At 50.1% G+C, this 15,997-nt stretch overlaps 1 protein-coding gene across 3 annotated transcripts in view; it reads right to left on the bottom strand.

The window, feature by feature from the left end:
- Positions 1-12,868, bottom strand: part of zeb2a (zinc finger E-box binding homeobox 2a) — a 37,111-nt gene extending 24,243 nt beyond the window's left edge. The window contains exons 1-2 of one of the 3 annotated variants that reach the window (XM_085135362.1): positions 12,673-12,868; positions 11,913-12,015 (exon numbers count right to left, since the gene is read on the bottom strand). In XM_085135362.1, the coding sequence (XP_084991488.1) occupies positions 11,913-11,985 (73 nt within the window). In that variant the 5' untranslated portion in view covers positions 11,986-12,015; positions 12,673-12,868. The other 2 variants (XM_085135361.1, XM_085135363.1) reach the window with 2 other exon arrangements.
- Positions 12,869-15,997: the final 3,129 nt, after the last annotated feature.

Below are 15,997 nucleotides of genomic sequence, written 5' to 3' on the forward strand. Positions count from 1 at the left end.
CGCTGGTTCTATGAGCTCCGCTGGTTCTGAGAGCTCCGCTGGTTCTGAGAGCTCTGGTGGTTCTAAGAGCTCCGGTGGTTCTAAGAGCTCTGCTGGTTCTGAGAGCTCTGCTGGTTCTGAGAGCTCCGGTGGTTCTAAGAGCTCTGCTGGTTCTAAGAGCTGCGCTGGTTCTAAGAGCTCCGGTGGTTCTAAGAGCTCTGCTGGTTCTGAGAGCTCTGCTGGTTCTAAGAGCTCTGCTGGTTCTGAGAGCTCTGCTGGTTCTAAGAGCTCTGGTGGTTCTAAGAGCTCCGGTGGTTCTAAGAGCTCTGCTGGTTCTGAGAGCTCTGCTGGTTCTAAGAGCTCTGCTGGTTCTGAGAGCTCTGCTGGTTCTAAGAGCTCCGCTGGTTCTATGAGCTCTGGTGGTTCTATGAGCTCCGCTGGTTCTATGAGCTCTGCTGGTTCTAAGAGCTCTGCTGGTTCTAAGAGCTCTGCTGGTTCTGAGGCCCAGCCCGCTCGCTGAATGAGGTCCGTGGTGTGAGGAGACGCCTGTGTGTCAGAGTCATGGCTCCTCCCTCTGAGACGCTCCCCACAGCGCACCAGGAAGTCACAGCGAGAAGCAAGTGTGAAACACACTGCATGCTAAGCTAAGACCTGATTATTTCAGGTTCTGACGCAGTTTGGAAGTGACCTTTGAACTCTAGTGGACAATCCCTTTCAGATCAACCAGTTTACACCCGATCCTTCCATCCGCCCAGCATCACATGGGCAGGCTCACGACACTCAGGTCAGACCTGCCTCAAGTCCTCAGTTTGAGGCTGAAAAGCCTTCATCAGCCTTCATCATTCTATCCCTCCCCAGTCACGCTCTCACTGCTCTTCAAAATAAAAGTCCTTTATCCTGTCAACGAATTAAAGCGTTTAACCAAAGTGACTTCATCTCTGATACGTCATCGGGTTTCATTCTGCACCCCGAGTGTGAGACAACAGCACACTAATGAGAGGAGGAGCGTGTGACAGAGCGCCACGTTAACAAGAGGAGGATGAAGAAGAACAGAGTTTGTCAACGAGCTGAAGAGGCTGTGAGAGAAGGAGCTCCGCTCACTAATCACGAACTCAGAGGACACCCACCAATCAGAAGCAGGGACACAGGAGATGCTGAGTTCTGAACCACAGAGAAGAAGCAGGTGAGACAGGTGAGTCGGCATCACACAGGTAACCCAGTTCCTGTGTGCGTCCCTGGCATCACTCTGAGAACGGAAACTCTAACAAATGTCAGCAAAACCTAAAATAACTGAAAATTTCCTCCCTGTGCCCAGAAACCACCGCAGCCCTCTGATAGCGGGGGAATCCCTGTGTGTCACCGAAACCCCAGCTTCAACACTACTGATCTATTTCCAGCTCTTCTCCTGCTCTCAGCACATTTACAGAAAGTCAGAGCGAGCGCCTCCATCTGAGCATGTGAAGTCTGAGGTGGTGTCCCGCAGGGCTCTGCTCTCGGCCTGCCCAGAGTCCACAGGCTTCTCCAGGTGACTCACAGCAGGGAGCTCGACCTGCACACCTCCCTGTCCTGATCCGTCTCAGCGTCACCTTACCCTCATAGTTAAACTCGTAAATATGGATGAAAACATTTAGTGTCACATTCAAGCATTCTAATACATACTTCATCAGCGTCACTCTGACAGGTGACAGCTTCATAGTTTATGTCACCATGTTTACTCTTTGAGTCTAGGAACTTTAAAACGACATCTGCAGCAAAGAGTCAGAGGCAGCAGGTTTGACGTTTGTGGTGGTTCTGTTTATTCTGATGGTTCTATTGGCTCTACAGATACGGATGCTTCTAATGATTCAGATGGTTCTGATGCTACGGAGTCGTCCTCCTGTATTCCTGCTGGAGCTGAGTGCAGAAGCCTGTGAAGTTTTCGGGTATGCACTATCGAGCCTCTGAGTTTTACTGGTGAGTGCACACATGAATAAATGCTCACAGTGTGAAACTCAAACGTGTGGCATCCTCACTCGCTCACAGGAACGTCTACATATTTCTTCTTTACTCACTGACGTAAAGTCCCACAGACTGAATGAGTGCATGCTCAGTCGAGCCACCACGTCAGATGTTCCTGGGCTTCAAACGCCCGAATGTCCCTCAGTCCCCGACTCAAGGGACGTGAGGCGGCCTATGGCTGCCAAGCGGTCCTGAGGTCACAACCTCAGCAATCCGAGCAAAACAGGAAAGAGACAAACATGCTGTCCATGCAGATCCACAGGAACACTATTGTCTGAAAACTGTCCGAACACACTGAGGGCTGAACACTGCCAACACCACCCAGGAACCAGATCGAGAACAAGAGCAGGACTGAGGCTCCGGTCTGTGAACGGGACAGCTGAGCAGAAACTTCTAACTTAAAGGAGCTGGACAAACACGAGGTTTCATCAGTCACATCCAGCTGACTCAGCGTGAACTCACTGAGTGCGCTCTAAGACACGACCCGCACAGCGCTGAAGGTTCAAACCGTCAGCCTCAGCGCGGAGGTGAGCGGAGCAGAATTGGGAAGTGTAAAAGAAGAAAAGGAAATAGAAGAAGAGTGTGAGGGCATAACGGGAGGTGTGTGTGTTCTCAGAAATAGAAGAAGAAGCAACAGTGCGGTGACGAGGTCGCCAAAGCCCGGAGAAACGGTGTGTCAGCACATCGCAGCAGAGGGAAGTGAGGGCCGGCGAGCCGAGTGTCGACACGAGAAAGAGGAAGCCGGCCGTGTGACTGTTTATCTGCACTCGTTTTTACCTGCTTTCACACGTCCGAGTGCCGCGCCGCACCGGAAAAACAAAAGCAGAAGAAGAAGAGTGTGAGCAGAGAGAAACACTGCAAACACACACAGCCGCACCAGAAAATAGCCACAACCCATCCCAGTGAATACTCACAGAGAGTTTCTGCTGAGGCTCAGGACAGACTTCAGGTCTGGCCAGCAGCAGTCCACAGACCTTCAGCACTTCCTGCTCGGGCTTAGAGGGTCAGCCTGAGGAAGTCAGGGAAGGGACCGCCATCGAGTTTAAAGACCACATGTTAGTTATTCATGGATGGTGGAGGGAGAAGTTCCTGTGAGCACTGAGTCCAGGAGCATCTTTAACCTGCTCATCAAAGCCGGTCTGCACAGGTGAGAGGAGAACATCGGCTTTAAACACAGATGTGAGTGCGTGGCCCAGATGTGGCCCACAGCAGGCAGTGACCCAGGCTGACTCAGGTCAGGTTCACCTTTAACATGCCAAAACTCAGCCATGCTCCAACTGAGCTCGCTCAGTAAACGCCGTCACAGACGGGAGTCACACATGAATCATGACAGATTTGGTACAGCCCGGCTTACAGCTCATGGCGGGCTGATGGCGGCTCTGTGCAGTCAGACAGCAGAGTGAAGGCTGCGAGTCGACTCGAGGCATCTGTGATCCTGCGTGAAGCTCAAACAGCTCCACCATGAAGAATCCAGCTCCTCCTCCTCTCGCCGCAGCGGCCGCAGAAAGCTCACGGCCTGCTCTGAGAATCTTGCCGCCCATCCCCATCGACCCGCCGGCCTTTCTTTGGCTACGGGCGATGACTCGAGCTGGGACTTCACTAAATTCTCTTCTGGTCCGTTGCACGAATACATGAGTCCGACGGCGATTATTGTCTGCCATCGCTCAGATCAATTTGCATTTAACCCAGATTCTGGGACCAAAGAGGACTGTCAGAGAAACGGGGACAGGAAGCGGTCTTAACGCAGTCTTTGTGCGCGCCTCATCTCTGCTGGTCTACGCTCAGCCATAAATCACCGTCTTCACATTCAGCGTGCCAGACGCCCAGGACAAAAGAGGCTGCTGCGACCCCCCCCCCCCAATACCCCGGGGCGGCCTGTGTCCACTGTGTCACCTAGTTCGGCCCCATGGGGGGAGGGGCTTTTCCCAGGCTCATTAGAGTGGTGAAGGCAAGGAGGGGCGGGGTTGTGTGGGGAGGCCAGCCTGGTGGGATCATTAGTTTCAGGTGAACTGGTTTACCCGGCAACTGGACAGACTCCCAATATGACCACTAAGAGCTGCACACTCACACCACAGGCAGCTCCCAGCTGCAGGTTCAGCTCGCGTCCACACAGAGCCACGCATCAGCCAACCTGTTAGCATCAACGCTGTTAGCAGCAGGCTAAACGTCTGATGTCACTTCCTGTGCCAACGCCTCTGTAGCGTCAGGGTTAGCATGAGCCAGCTGACGCACCGTCTGAATGATGGCGCACAGCACAGTTCAGTGCTCTGAGCATCAGCCATGTTCAGAGCACTGATGATGATGAGGTGCCTTCAGTGAGTCACCGGTGGTCCCCAAGCACGCTCTGCATCACAGCTCCAAAAGTTGCTTCTGTTCATCTGGACGCAGCGTTTTACGTAGCGAGAAACGTTTCGTCATCATCAGGTGACGTCTTCAGTCTCAGCTGCAGGTTTCAATCTTACAAACAGGACATTTGCATCAGACTGAGGAAACCTGCAGATGAGACTGAAGACGTCACCTGATGATGACGAAACGTTTCTCGCTACGTAAAACGCTGCGTCCAGATGAACAGAAGCAACTTTTGGAGATTTATTTTCCTGGATGATTGAGATGCATCAAGACGTTTTTATCTCCATCACAGCGTGCTGCTTTAACCTACATGTGCAACCGGATGCGGGCGCAATCACAGTGCCTCATCGACTGACCCGGTTACGCCCGTCGTACTGTCACACCATTGCTGCTGTACCTCCATCCATGTGTGAAGCCACCCAGACTGTAACACGCCTCATGTGTGTCACAGCGATCGATCGCAAACACAACACGGCGAGCGGCGAGGGAAGAAAGAGCACGCCTACATCAATGACCTCTATTGACCGAGCCAGGCGCATGCAGCCAGTGGGCGCTCACAAAGCCGGCCTTTCAAGTTCATCTGGACTGATGTAATAAAATTGACACATGCAGTCGGATGAATTCTGGGGCGCCGTTACCTAAACGCTGCCCTGCAAAGTGCTGTCTCCGCCCCTCACTGCAAACGAATCAATTACAGAGCAGCGTAATCCTGTTAGGGGCATGAATGCATACCTCCCCGCTGGCAGGTGCTGGCAGGCTGAGGGGCTTACTGGAGCAGGCCGTATCAAAGCCGGGGTTTATCTGCCACATTAGGGCTGCGGCGAGCAGCCGAGGACGAGCCGCTGCGCCCGTGCTCGGCGCCGACACAATGAGACCCCGTCCCGCGGCTTCCTCTCACTCGTCCACGACTGAGCCTCAGAGGAGCTGTTATTTCTGATGCTGCACTCGCCTCAGCCTCATGTGTGTGTCTGAGCTCTGTCAGAGGATGGAGCTGGTTCAGCTCGTGTTGATGAGCTGATGAAGTCGAGAAGAATGATCCTGAACCCAGAATGCACTTAGTGACTGACGACCTGCTTTCTGCTCCACTGTTGAGCAGCAGAAACAGGCTGCAGACAGCTTCCTGTGATTTCTGCTGTTTATGGTGGTGCGAGGATCAACATACACACACATATGGGGGGGGGGGGGGGGGGGGGGGGGGGGGGCATGGCTGCATGTTAACCACGTTTGACAGGCTGCACAAAAGGGTCAGAAGAGGGACACCTCGGGTCCCATGACGCAACCTGTTCCCCGCCCCATCGCCCTCCTCCTCCTCAGCAGCCAGACTTCCTGTTGCTCTCCCGTGCTGCCAGAGAGGTCACAGCTGACTGTAACGGCGCCGCGGCTCAGCGTGGTTACAGGACCGTTCACACTCTGATCACTAACACACATCTACTTCCCGTGGACGATGAGAAAAGGACCTATGAGGTTATTTCTGCTTGCATGTGTATCTTGCTGCTGTGACTTTGTCGTCACAATGACTCTGAGCCACCGTACGTCGCCCGATGCGTTCTGACACATGCGTGTTGAGCTGTAATGAGGCGGCGTGGACAAAGGTGGCGGGCTGAGGGAGAATGAAGCGTCTGTCAGGCTGGGAGGGGGATTATTCTCCCCCTAACCTTTTCAGCTGCGCCTGCTCCTTTGATGGCTGACAGACTCACAAAGGCACCTGCCCCATCCCCGAGTGTCCCTCGCCGCCCCGGCCTCTCCTCCCCTGACCTGACCGGCATTCCTGGCCCACATGAGGTCCTCCCCATGGCTACCTTTATGCCCCCAACCCACACCAAAGTCTGATAATCCCACGGCAAACAGAGGCCGTGCACGAGACTTCTCACAGCCTCTCGGCTCAAAGGTGGACGACCGATCAGCCCGTCACCGTGGGAACCGAGGCCGGGAGAGAAATCAGTGAAAGGCATTGTGGGATCGGTGCGAGGAGGCGGTGTGGTGTCGGCGAAGACGCAGACCGAGACTTTACAAAAAGATCTGAATGTGTCCTGTTCTCAATCTTTATTTAAATAGGAAGTTGTCTGATGTCACGCTGATCACATGGTCTCGTTTTAATCAAATGACTGTTCCTGTGTAAGCGGCGATGTTTCATCTTCAGCGTCACCCGTGGCTGTATGAAGACTCTCAGCAGCGAGGCGAACGTAGACTGTGCCGCCACGGCGCTCAGACACAAAAGAGAAGAAGGAGAAGGTTTCATCAGCTGTCACAGCGCCACACACACACAGTCAGATGAGCCCTGAGGCCACGCCCACACTTACTGCCACGCCCACTCATGCCAATCATTTAACATGCTGGTGAGAACTGTAAGGACTCAGACTCATGTTCTGTGTTTCTTGGTGGACTTCCTGTTCAAATTTTTTACACAGTGTAAGAGATTCATTATTTGAGCGTTCATTAGTCGGTGTGTGTGGACGATGACCTTCAGCGCGATGCTCCAGGTTGATGACTCCGATGAAGCTGAAGGCTCGGGGTACGTCATGAACCTGCAGTACACCCACCCAGTCCCTGCCTACACACTCGGTGCTTCTAACTGAGCGGGCTCGCCTCTTGTGGCTCGCTGCGTTCGGGTGTTCACAGCACCGCAGAGGTGGAGAAGTTTCCCTCAGCCCAGCTTCTTCGAGCAGCTTTGACAGGAGCGTCAGCTCCATTATCTCACACTCTGAGGTCAATCGTCAGGACCGGGCCGGAGGCAGTGAGCTCGCACCGAGCAGCACCTCATTACTTTGCTTGGCAGATCAGTGACCGGGACGTGGCCCGAGGACGTTTGTCCGAGTGGACGGAAAATCCTCCTGAACTCTGGAGGTGAAAGTGAGCCAAGTCCTCGCGAGACACAAACTCAGAGAGACGGGCAGGAGAGCAAACTCTGTGCTCCTTCCAGGCCCCTTTAAAAAGTAGAGGTCAGAGACGGGCCATCGGAGTCACAAACATTCGGTAGTCGTAGTTCAGGATTTCATTTCCAAACGGCAGCCGGGTTCGTCTCTCACACTCTCTGCCTGAGGCTCTGTAGGACCTCCAGCCCACTCAGCTGAAGATCAGCATCCGCCCACAATTTAACTCACTGCCTCAGGATTCACCTGGCCCAGTACCATACCAGTACCATACCAGTACCATCGCTTAATGTGCTGATGAGCTCTGGCTGCCTCAGTGGTTTAAATCAGAACCGTGAGCAGGCCGTGGTGATGGACAGCAGGCAATAGGAACTGGGCGGGGCCTAAAGCTGGATATGAGGTGTGTGTGTGTGTTCAAGAGTTATTCAGCTGTACGCTGGCTGGACACACAGATGTCCTGACACCTTAATCCAGCCATCCGTTATTGATTGTTCCCCGTGTGTGTGTGTGTGTGTGTGTGTGTGTGTGACCTTGCCGCAGGACCCAATCAAACAAACCTTTGCTGTGAGGGAGGGGCCAATGAGAGTGTGAGTGCAGCAGAGCGAATGGGTCTGATCATGTGTCGTCCAAATGTAAACATTCAAAAATAAAAAAAGTGAAATTCAAGATAAATGAAGAATAAAAAGAAAAACTGAGAAACACAAAGTTTATAAGAAGAAACGTAAAATAATATCTAAAAGTCTTAAACACATAACACCTTGTTTTAAAATGTTTAAATGTAAATTAAACAGCAACAAATCATGAAATTATTTTTAAAGTCATAAATATATTTTAAAAAATGTAAAATTATGAAGTACAAACAAAAAATAAATACAAGTTTAACCATTACAAAAATGAAACTTTCTTTCTTTTTAAAAATAAAAGTTAGAACAAATAAAGCAAATGATCAGAATTATAAAAAAAATACTAAAGTTAAAACATCCAAAACAAATATTTGGTGATTTTTGTGTTTTAATTATGTTAAAAAAGATTAAATTAAAACATTAAATCTTTTAATGATTCTCACACTTGTTATACAGTCTGTGTGTGTGTGTGTCTGTGTGTGTGTGTGTGTGTGTGTGTCTGTGTGTGTGTGTGTTATCTGCACGGCGACCTCGGCCGTGACCTTGGCGGTGAACGTGTGTTTAGGCTAACGGCGACAAAGCGTCACCGGACGGCTCATCGCTCACTCATGAAGAAAATGTGCACATGGCACACGGTGGACACACACACACACACACACACACACACACACACACGTCAGTCACCTTGAAACACAACAAACAGCAGAGAAGTTCACCACCAACACTGTTCCACACCAACCTGAGCATCACAGTCACCTGTTGAAGTCCTGTGAGCTCAGGAGCGATGACATCACCAGAGCGAACAGGCCTCCACAGAGCCGACACGTCTCACCTCCCACTTCTTCCTTTTCTAGAAATCAGCCTCAGAACAAGAAACGCTGCAGCGCAACTTCATCTCAGAAACTGACGCGCTGACCTCATCAGGATTTCATTCGACCACAGACAGGAGTTACAGCCCACAGCGGGCCGACGGTACTCCAGCAGAACGCGCGAGGAACCCGAGAGGCCGATCTCAGCTCAGAGACACGTCCACAGGACTGTTCGTAAAGACCTGTTTTACAACTTTACCACAGAAATGCAGGAGAACGCACGTCTGCCTCAAACAACAAGAAAGATATCTGAAAAACAGTATCTGAATAAAAATGTAAAAACGTCACACACGCCTGACAGAACGACAAAAGTCTGAAGAAATCAGAAATCAGGTGCTTTCTATTTTTAATGAACTTTAATCACACTCATCCACGATGAATGCGTCAGTCTGCAGTCACCGTTTCTGTTGGTCATGTGACAGTGATGTCACTGTGATTGGGATGTTTTATTTTGGCGGGACAGCATTAAGCAGACTCCGTGTTGTTAATGCAATTTGAACAAAGGGCCCGTTCTTCAGCGAGCCAACCGGGCTCCTCCTCCCTGTCCCACCAGAGGTGTTTGCTCAAATCCTGCCGGGGGGGATAATCTGCTGTCTTTCACAATAAAAGCGTACTGGGAGGGCACGGGCTTAAAAATTAGGGATTCATATCACATGCTGCATTTTAAACTTGATTCCTGACCTGTGAGGGAGCTGCTGATGCTGCAGCACAGCTGAGGGACGAGGGAGGCAGGCGGGCAATCCTGCACATGCACGCACACACGTTCATTTAAACACATTAAAGCTGCTCTCTAAATCCTCGTTAGTCGTTCTTGTAGAAATTATTCTTTGACAAGAGTTGAACATCAAAATTGAACAAAAACCAGAAGAAAAACATGAAAAATAAAATTAAATCCAGAAAAACAAAAACAGGATTCATTTAAAATAAAATATATTTTGTGTCACACAGAAAAGTAAAGGTGAGAAAAGGAGGACATCCCACCGTGAATATTCAAAAAACAAAAGACTGAAACAAATGTGATGGGCGGGACCAAAGCTGTGACATCATTAACACATTTAATAAACATCCCCCGACCCCGTCAGCTGACAGCTGCGTCTTTAAGGGTCGCCATAAAGTTCAGAGGATGAGTCGGGGCGAGGGGGAGGGGCTTAATGCAGGCCGTACACACACCTTCATCCACCTTCCTACTTTCTTTTATTAACCTCACTGCTTTTCTCTGCCCTCCATCTTTCTTTTCATGTGAGGCGGCGTAGCGAGCGTCCCCAACGGCGCTGCAGCCTCTGAGTGCTGATTAAGGATGAAGAGAGCAGTGCTTTCTTTGTTCTGCCCCCAGGGGGGCGCTTACTGAGGAGGGGGCAGATATGAAAGACATTGAGGTCAGGGAGGAGGAGGAGGAGAGTGATGGCACGGCAACGGACCAGGGAGCTTTACGGGGACGTAAACCTGGACCGTCACCAATGGACAGGCACACAGCAGGTCCTGGGGGGGGGGGGGGTGAGGTTCAGCACATCAGCCAGTTTACACACACACACACACACACACACACACACACACACACACACCTGTCAGGGGTCACCTGCTGATCTGGGATCCGCCTGAATGCTGGAGTCAGCTGACTCCAAACGTTACAGGTGTTCGGGCCTGCAGGGAGGACCGACAGTCTGAGCCTCAGCGTGTTTCTGAGTATTTCCTGAACAGTTGTGTGTTTGTGCGTATTTACAGCTCGTCTGCAGCGGCGCTCCTCTGCAGCGGCGCTCGTCTTGAGCGGCGAGCATGCTTCGTGTTCAGTGTCCGACACATTTCAGTAAATTGACAGCATCTCTGTCTCTGAATAAAAACCTTACCAACATGAAACACTCAGCTGTGACGGCAGACACACATGCACACAGACACACACAAACACAGCAGAGTGTGCATGACCTCTGCTGATGTTGGATCGCATGTGGAGGCGAGGTTTATCAGAGCTCGCCGTCCCCACGCCTTCAGCGTTCGCCACATAATCCACAAAAACCTCTATCAGCCGCACACTGCTGTGTCCACACATCTATGAGGCTGAAACCACCAGGTCCACCTTCTGGTCCTGTTCCAGATCCTGGTCCTGGTTCAAGTTCAGGTCCAGGCTCTGCTCTGTGTTTGTGTCACAGATGCTGCTTTAAAGCGGCTCCTGCACCGCCGGCACAATGACACGGCTGTGAGACATGTGGCATGAATGGTGCAGCAGGCAGCCTGACACGGCTGCAGGGGGGGTCGCCCTACACACACACACGCACACACACACACACACACACACACACACACACACAACACACGCACGCACACACACACAGAGTCGTTGCTGCCGGCGGCTCGGCTGTGCAGGAATCCTCAACTCACACAGACAGACTTGGACTCAAACCTGTGATTTCTTCACCACATCAGCTCCGTTTAAATTTAAACGTGTCCCAAAAACAAACCCATGCACTTTTATGACATGTGACCTCCTCCTACTCCTCAGAAGGAGGAGAAGAAACCACGGAGACTCTGAGAAAAACCAGCGGGACAAACAGCTGCAGCCTCACAGCTGGATGGGACAGCCAGAGGTGGAGGAGGCCCTTCAGATCCTCTTACACCCCCCCACCCCCCCCCAACCGTCACCGTGACCTCCAGCCCATCAACAACAACCCACCCACCCCCCAGGGCCAGAGAGAGCCACATCCAGAGACAGGGACAAACCAGAGCAGCGTGAAAACACAGGAGACAAAATATTTCGTTGTACTATTGTACATGTATATATATATATACACACACACATACACCGTGCATGGTGCAGAGACAGTAAACAGTTATCTTGTATCTCATCTAATGAAAACAAATGATTTGATTTTCACGGATTTTGCGTTTGTGAGGCTCAAACGTGTTTCGAGGAAATGAAAGTTTAAACGTTTAAACCAAAATTCACAAAGTGTGACACAAAAACTCAAACAGCCCAAACTCTCTTTCACTTCCGGTCCCTCTCACCTGTCCGTTTGTTTGTTTTCACATAAAATAAACAAACATGGAAATGAACTCCACGGCTCCGCGCGGACCCGCAGGTCTGCGCTCAGCCGGGCACGAGGACCGTTACCCGCCCCGCCCGGAGCAGCGCCTCCCGGTCCCGTCAGAAAGTTTGAGGCCGGCGGGACGCGCCGTGCCCGGGGCCGTGACAATGTGTGAGTCAGTGTGTGAGTCGGTGTGTGTATTCGTACCGTTCTTCCTCCGGGGGTTGGCCTGTTTTCGCCTCTTGCAGCGGGGACCCTCCGCCATGATCTCCGGCTTCATTGATCACTGAGTCCGCGGCTCCTGCTGCTCCTGCTGACGGCGGCACACACACAGTAAATCCCGGAGCAGCAGCTCCTCGCGGACCTCGCGCTCACACTAACGTGCGCACACTTTGCGCTCACTTTCTGGGAGTTTGCGCACCTCCGCCCCGCGTGCCCGTCCGCCTGATCTGAGCGGAGTGTGTGCCGCTGTGACAGAGGAGGAGGAGACACACACACACACACACACACACACACACACACACACACACACACACTCATACTGACACACAAGTCAAACATGCACTCTCGGTCCCTCCTCCTGTCAGTGAACTTGTTGATTTTAGGTGTAAAATTAAAACCAATTACTCGTCGATACATGATCGATATTAGAGTATCAGGCCGAGAGCGCGCTTATATAAGCTCAACATTCAGGCCTGCAGTTGTATAATCGTGCGCGCGCAGGTCAACATTTCCCATCTCATCCGGAGCGAGAGCGGGGAGCGGAGCGCAGGCACGCCGGGAACGACCTCATCCTCCCCGGCCAGCCTGCCTCCATCCACCCGCTCCCGGCGTGCAGGCTCAACACCTGCATCCGGATAATACCTGGTGGCGGGAGCGCGCCCGCCTGCGCTCACCTGTCCGGACAGGTAGAGCAGGCAGGTGAGCAGAGCGCATTGATTGGAGGAGAGGAGGAACGGCCACCTACCGGCTGGCTGCTAGGTTCCGGGAGGAGGCGGCAGGGAGGCAGGAGAGCCTCCCGCAGAGCGGTACCAGAGTCCGGCCACAGAGTCCCGCTGAGTCGAAGCGGAGAGTCCGGGCTGCGGGTCGGGCTGCTCCGGTGTGCGCGTGCTCCTCCCGCCGTCACCGATTTTCTGTCCGCATCACAAACAGCGCGAGAGCCTCGGCAGCACGCGCCACCTATCTGCGCGAGGAGGAATAATGCCCCCCAACACACACATACTTTAATTTGCAGGTTCATGTGTCCATATGCGCTCACCTGAGCCTGCACCTGATTGGCTCACAGGTAGATTACCTGGACAGGTGAAGTCGCTATATGCAGAGGCACGCGCTGCGCTCACTGAGCTGCAGATCACAAGCACGCGCAGACTGCTCCGAACTCCGCAGGTGTTTCTCACTTGGAACAGTGGTCACGTGATTCTTTTTTAGTTTGACCAACAGATGAAAGAAGCTGACGTTACATTTCAACAATGAAAAAAAAACTTTGTTAATAAAATATTATTTAAATTCGTAAAATCATATTTTAAAAAAGCTTTGACTACAAAGAAAGAAAATCTAAAAATACGTTTATAACGATAATAAAATATGTCTTTTATTTTAATACCGGTAAAAAATATGCTAAATTCAACCTGAAATATATTTGTATACATTTATATTGTCTGGTAAAAATGCACTTACTTTATTTAAAAGAGATGAAAATACAACGGAATAAAGATGTAAACATGTTGTTTACAGTTGTTAAAAGAATCATAAAAAAGCAAAAATAGAAAAGAAATAAAAACAGAACTGAATGATTATTTGTCATCATCATCGTCGTTGTCCTGCAGCTCCACCAGAAATCCATCCGCAATCTTTGTGCTCAACACACACACAGTCGTGTTTTCATATCCTTGTGGGGCATTGACATAATGCTTACCCTAACCATCAAAAAAGACCCCTAATTCTTAGCCTAAACCAAACCATAACTACCTCTGTCACTAAAACCATATTTTGAGCCTTAAAATGACCTTCAAACTTGTGAGGACAGGCGCTTTGTCCCCATAAGGACTGCTGGTCCCCACAAGTATAGGAGCATGCCGGTGTTTGGTCCTCACACAGATGTCTAAACATGGTATACACACACACACACACACTCTCTCTCTCTCCCGTGACTCCCCACCCACCTGATCCTGATCATCTGCCTGTTCCTGCAGGTGAACTTTGACCTTTCCTTTCTTGTCCCAGCACCAGTTAGTCATGTGATGTGTGGGAGGCGGAGTCACACAGGTGGGTGATAATCTGTGATGAGACGTGGATTACCTCAATTTGTGGTTTGAGTATGGGTGGGGGTGGGGGTATTAAAGGGGTATTACACTAATCACAGTTGTAAATGTCCCATTAGGCTTACAGCAGGAGCGTGGTCACATCTGGCTTCAGTTATCAGCTGCAGCTGCATGGCAGCGAGAACAGGTGAACATCAGGTCATGTGACCTGTTAAGGGTTTGAGCCGTTTGTTCTGTACCTGCGGTGCTTAAAGTGAGGCACGCGGGCCCCCAGGGACCCTGAGGGAGGTGTAAGTCAACCTGTGGCTAAGGACAGACTTCCTGATTTCCTGAGTTCCTCAATGCAGACAGGATTACTTCCTGGGAAGTGTTTGGACCTCTCTAACTCTCTGTCCTCCAATAGTCATTGTTATGAATATAGTTACAGCTATACTTACAGGTGCATCTGCATAGTTACAGTTACATCTACAGTTATAGTTAAAACTGTAACTATTCACATACAACTGCAACTATAACTGTAAGTATAACTGTAACTATAGCTGTAACTGTAGATGTATCTACAGTTATAGTTACAGCTATAGTTACATTTACATTTACAGTTATATAGTTACAGTTGCATCTGCATAGTTACAGTTATAGTTACATCTACAGTTGCATTTAGAGTTATGCTGTTAGTTATAGTTCTATAAATATATATACATACATTCTAGTTATAGTTACAGTTACAGTTACATTTACAGTTATAGTTACAGTTACATCTACAATTATATTTACAGTTGCAGATACTGTTATAGTTACAGATAGGAACAGGAGGCAAATCCAGAAACACAGAGCGTGACAAGGAAGCGTTATGTTGTTCCTAGAGTATTTAAAAGTAGAATGGGAGGCAGAGCCTTCAGTTTTCAGGCCCCTCTTCTGTGGAACCAGCTTCCAGTTTGGATTCAGGAGACAGACACTATCTCTACTTTCAAGATTAGGCTTCAAACTTTCCTTTTTGCTAAAGCATATAGTTAGGGCTGGACCAGGTGACCCTGAATCCTCCCTTAGTTATGCTGCAATAGACGTAGGCTGCTGGGGGATTCCCATGATGCATTGAGTTTTTCCTTTCCAGTCACCTTTCTCACTCACTATGTGTTAACAGACCTCTCTGCATTGAATCATATCTGTTATTAATCTCTGTCTCTCTTCCACAGCATGTCTTTATCCTGTCTTCCTTCTCTCACCCCAACCACTCACAGCAGATGGCCCCGCCCCTCCCTGAGCCTGGTTCTGCTGGAGGTTTCTTCCTGTTAAAAGGGAGTTTTTCCTTCCCACTGTCGCCAAAGTGCTTGCTCATAGGGGGTCATATGATTGTTGGTTTGTTCTCTGTATCTATTATTGTACAATCTACTGTACAATATAAAGCAACTTGAGGTGACTGTTGTTGTGTTTTGGCGCTATATAAATAAAATAAAATTGAACTGAATTGAATTGAAGTGAATGATGAGGTGACAATAACAAGGGTTACAGGAAGTAAAAACAGTATAAAACACACGAGGAGTTAACCTTCCAAACCTCTGATATCTGACGTGTACAGCATCAATCATCAGTCCTCAGCATCAGTCCCATTAATCCCTGAGCAGGTTTACAGATGGACCTCCTCTTTCTGGGCTCCAACCTTCATCGCTGTAGCCTCCTCTCCTACTTTGTCCTCCCAAATAAAAGCTGCAGAGCTTTTCAGACACTTTGACTTTCAATTAGCATGAGCGGCTCAGCAGGAGCCTGCAGGAGGATTAACTTGTACCTGTGAAAAGCCCGGCAGGTAGACAGAGCAAGTGAAGGAGAAGGAGAGTCTTATTGCTCCTCTTTAATACCAGCAGAGTGAGCAGGATGAAGGATGTGCAGGTTCAGGTCCTCATTTCACCTCTGCACACTGTAAGAAACCTTTCATCAGATACAGTAAAGGTCAAAGTTCAGGTGTGTCCACACAGAAAATATCCAGGAGTTGCTTAGAGAAGCTGCGGGATGTCTGGAAGTATCTCCTTAAAAAGC

Source organism: Neolamprologus multifasciatus, chromosome 16 (assembly GCF_963576455.1).
Source record: "Neolamprologus multifasciatus chromosome 16, fNeoMul1.2, whole genome shotgun sequence".
NCBI lineage: Eukaryota > Metazoa > Chordata > Actinopteri > Cichliformes > Cichlidae > Neolamprologus > Neolamprologus multifasciatus.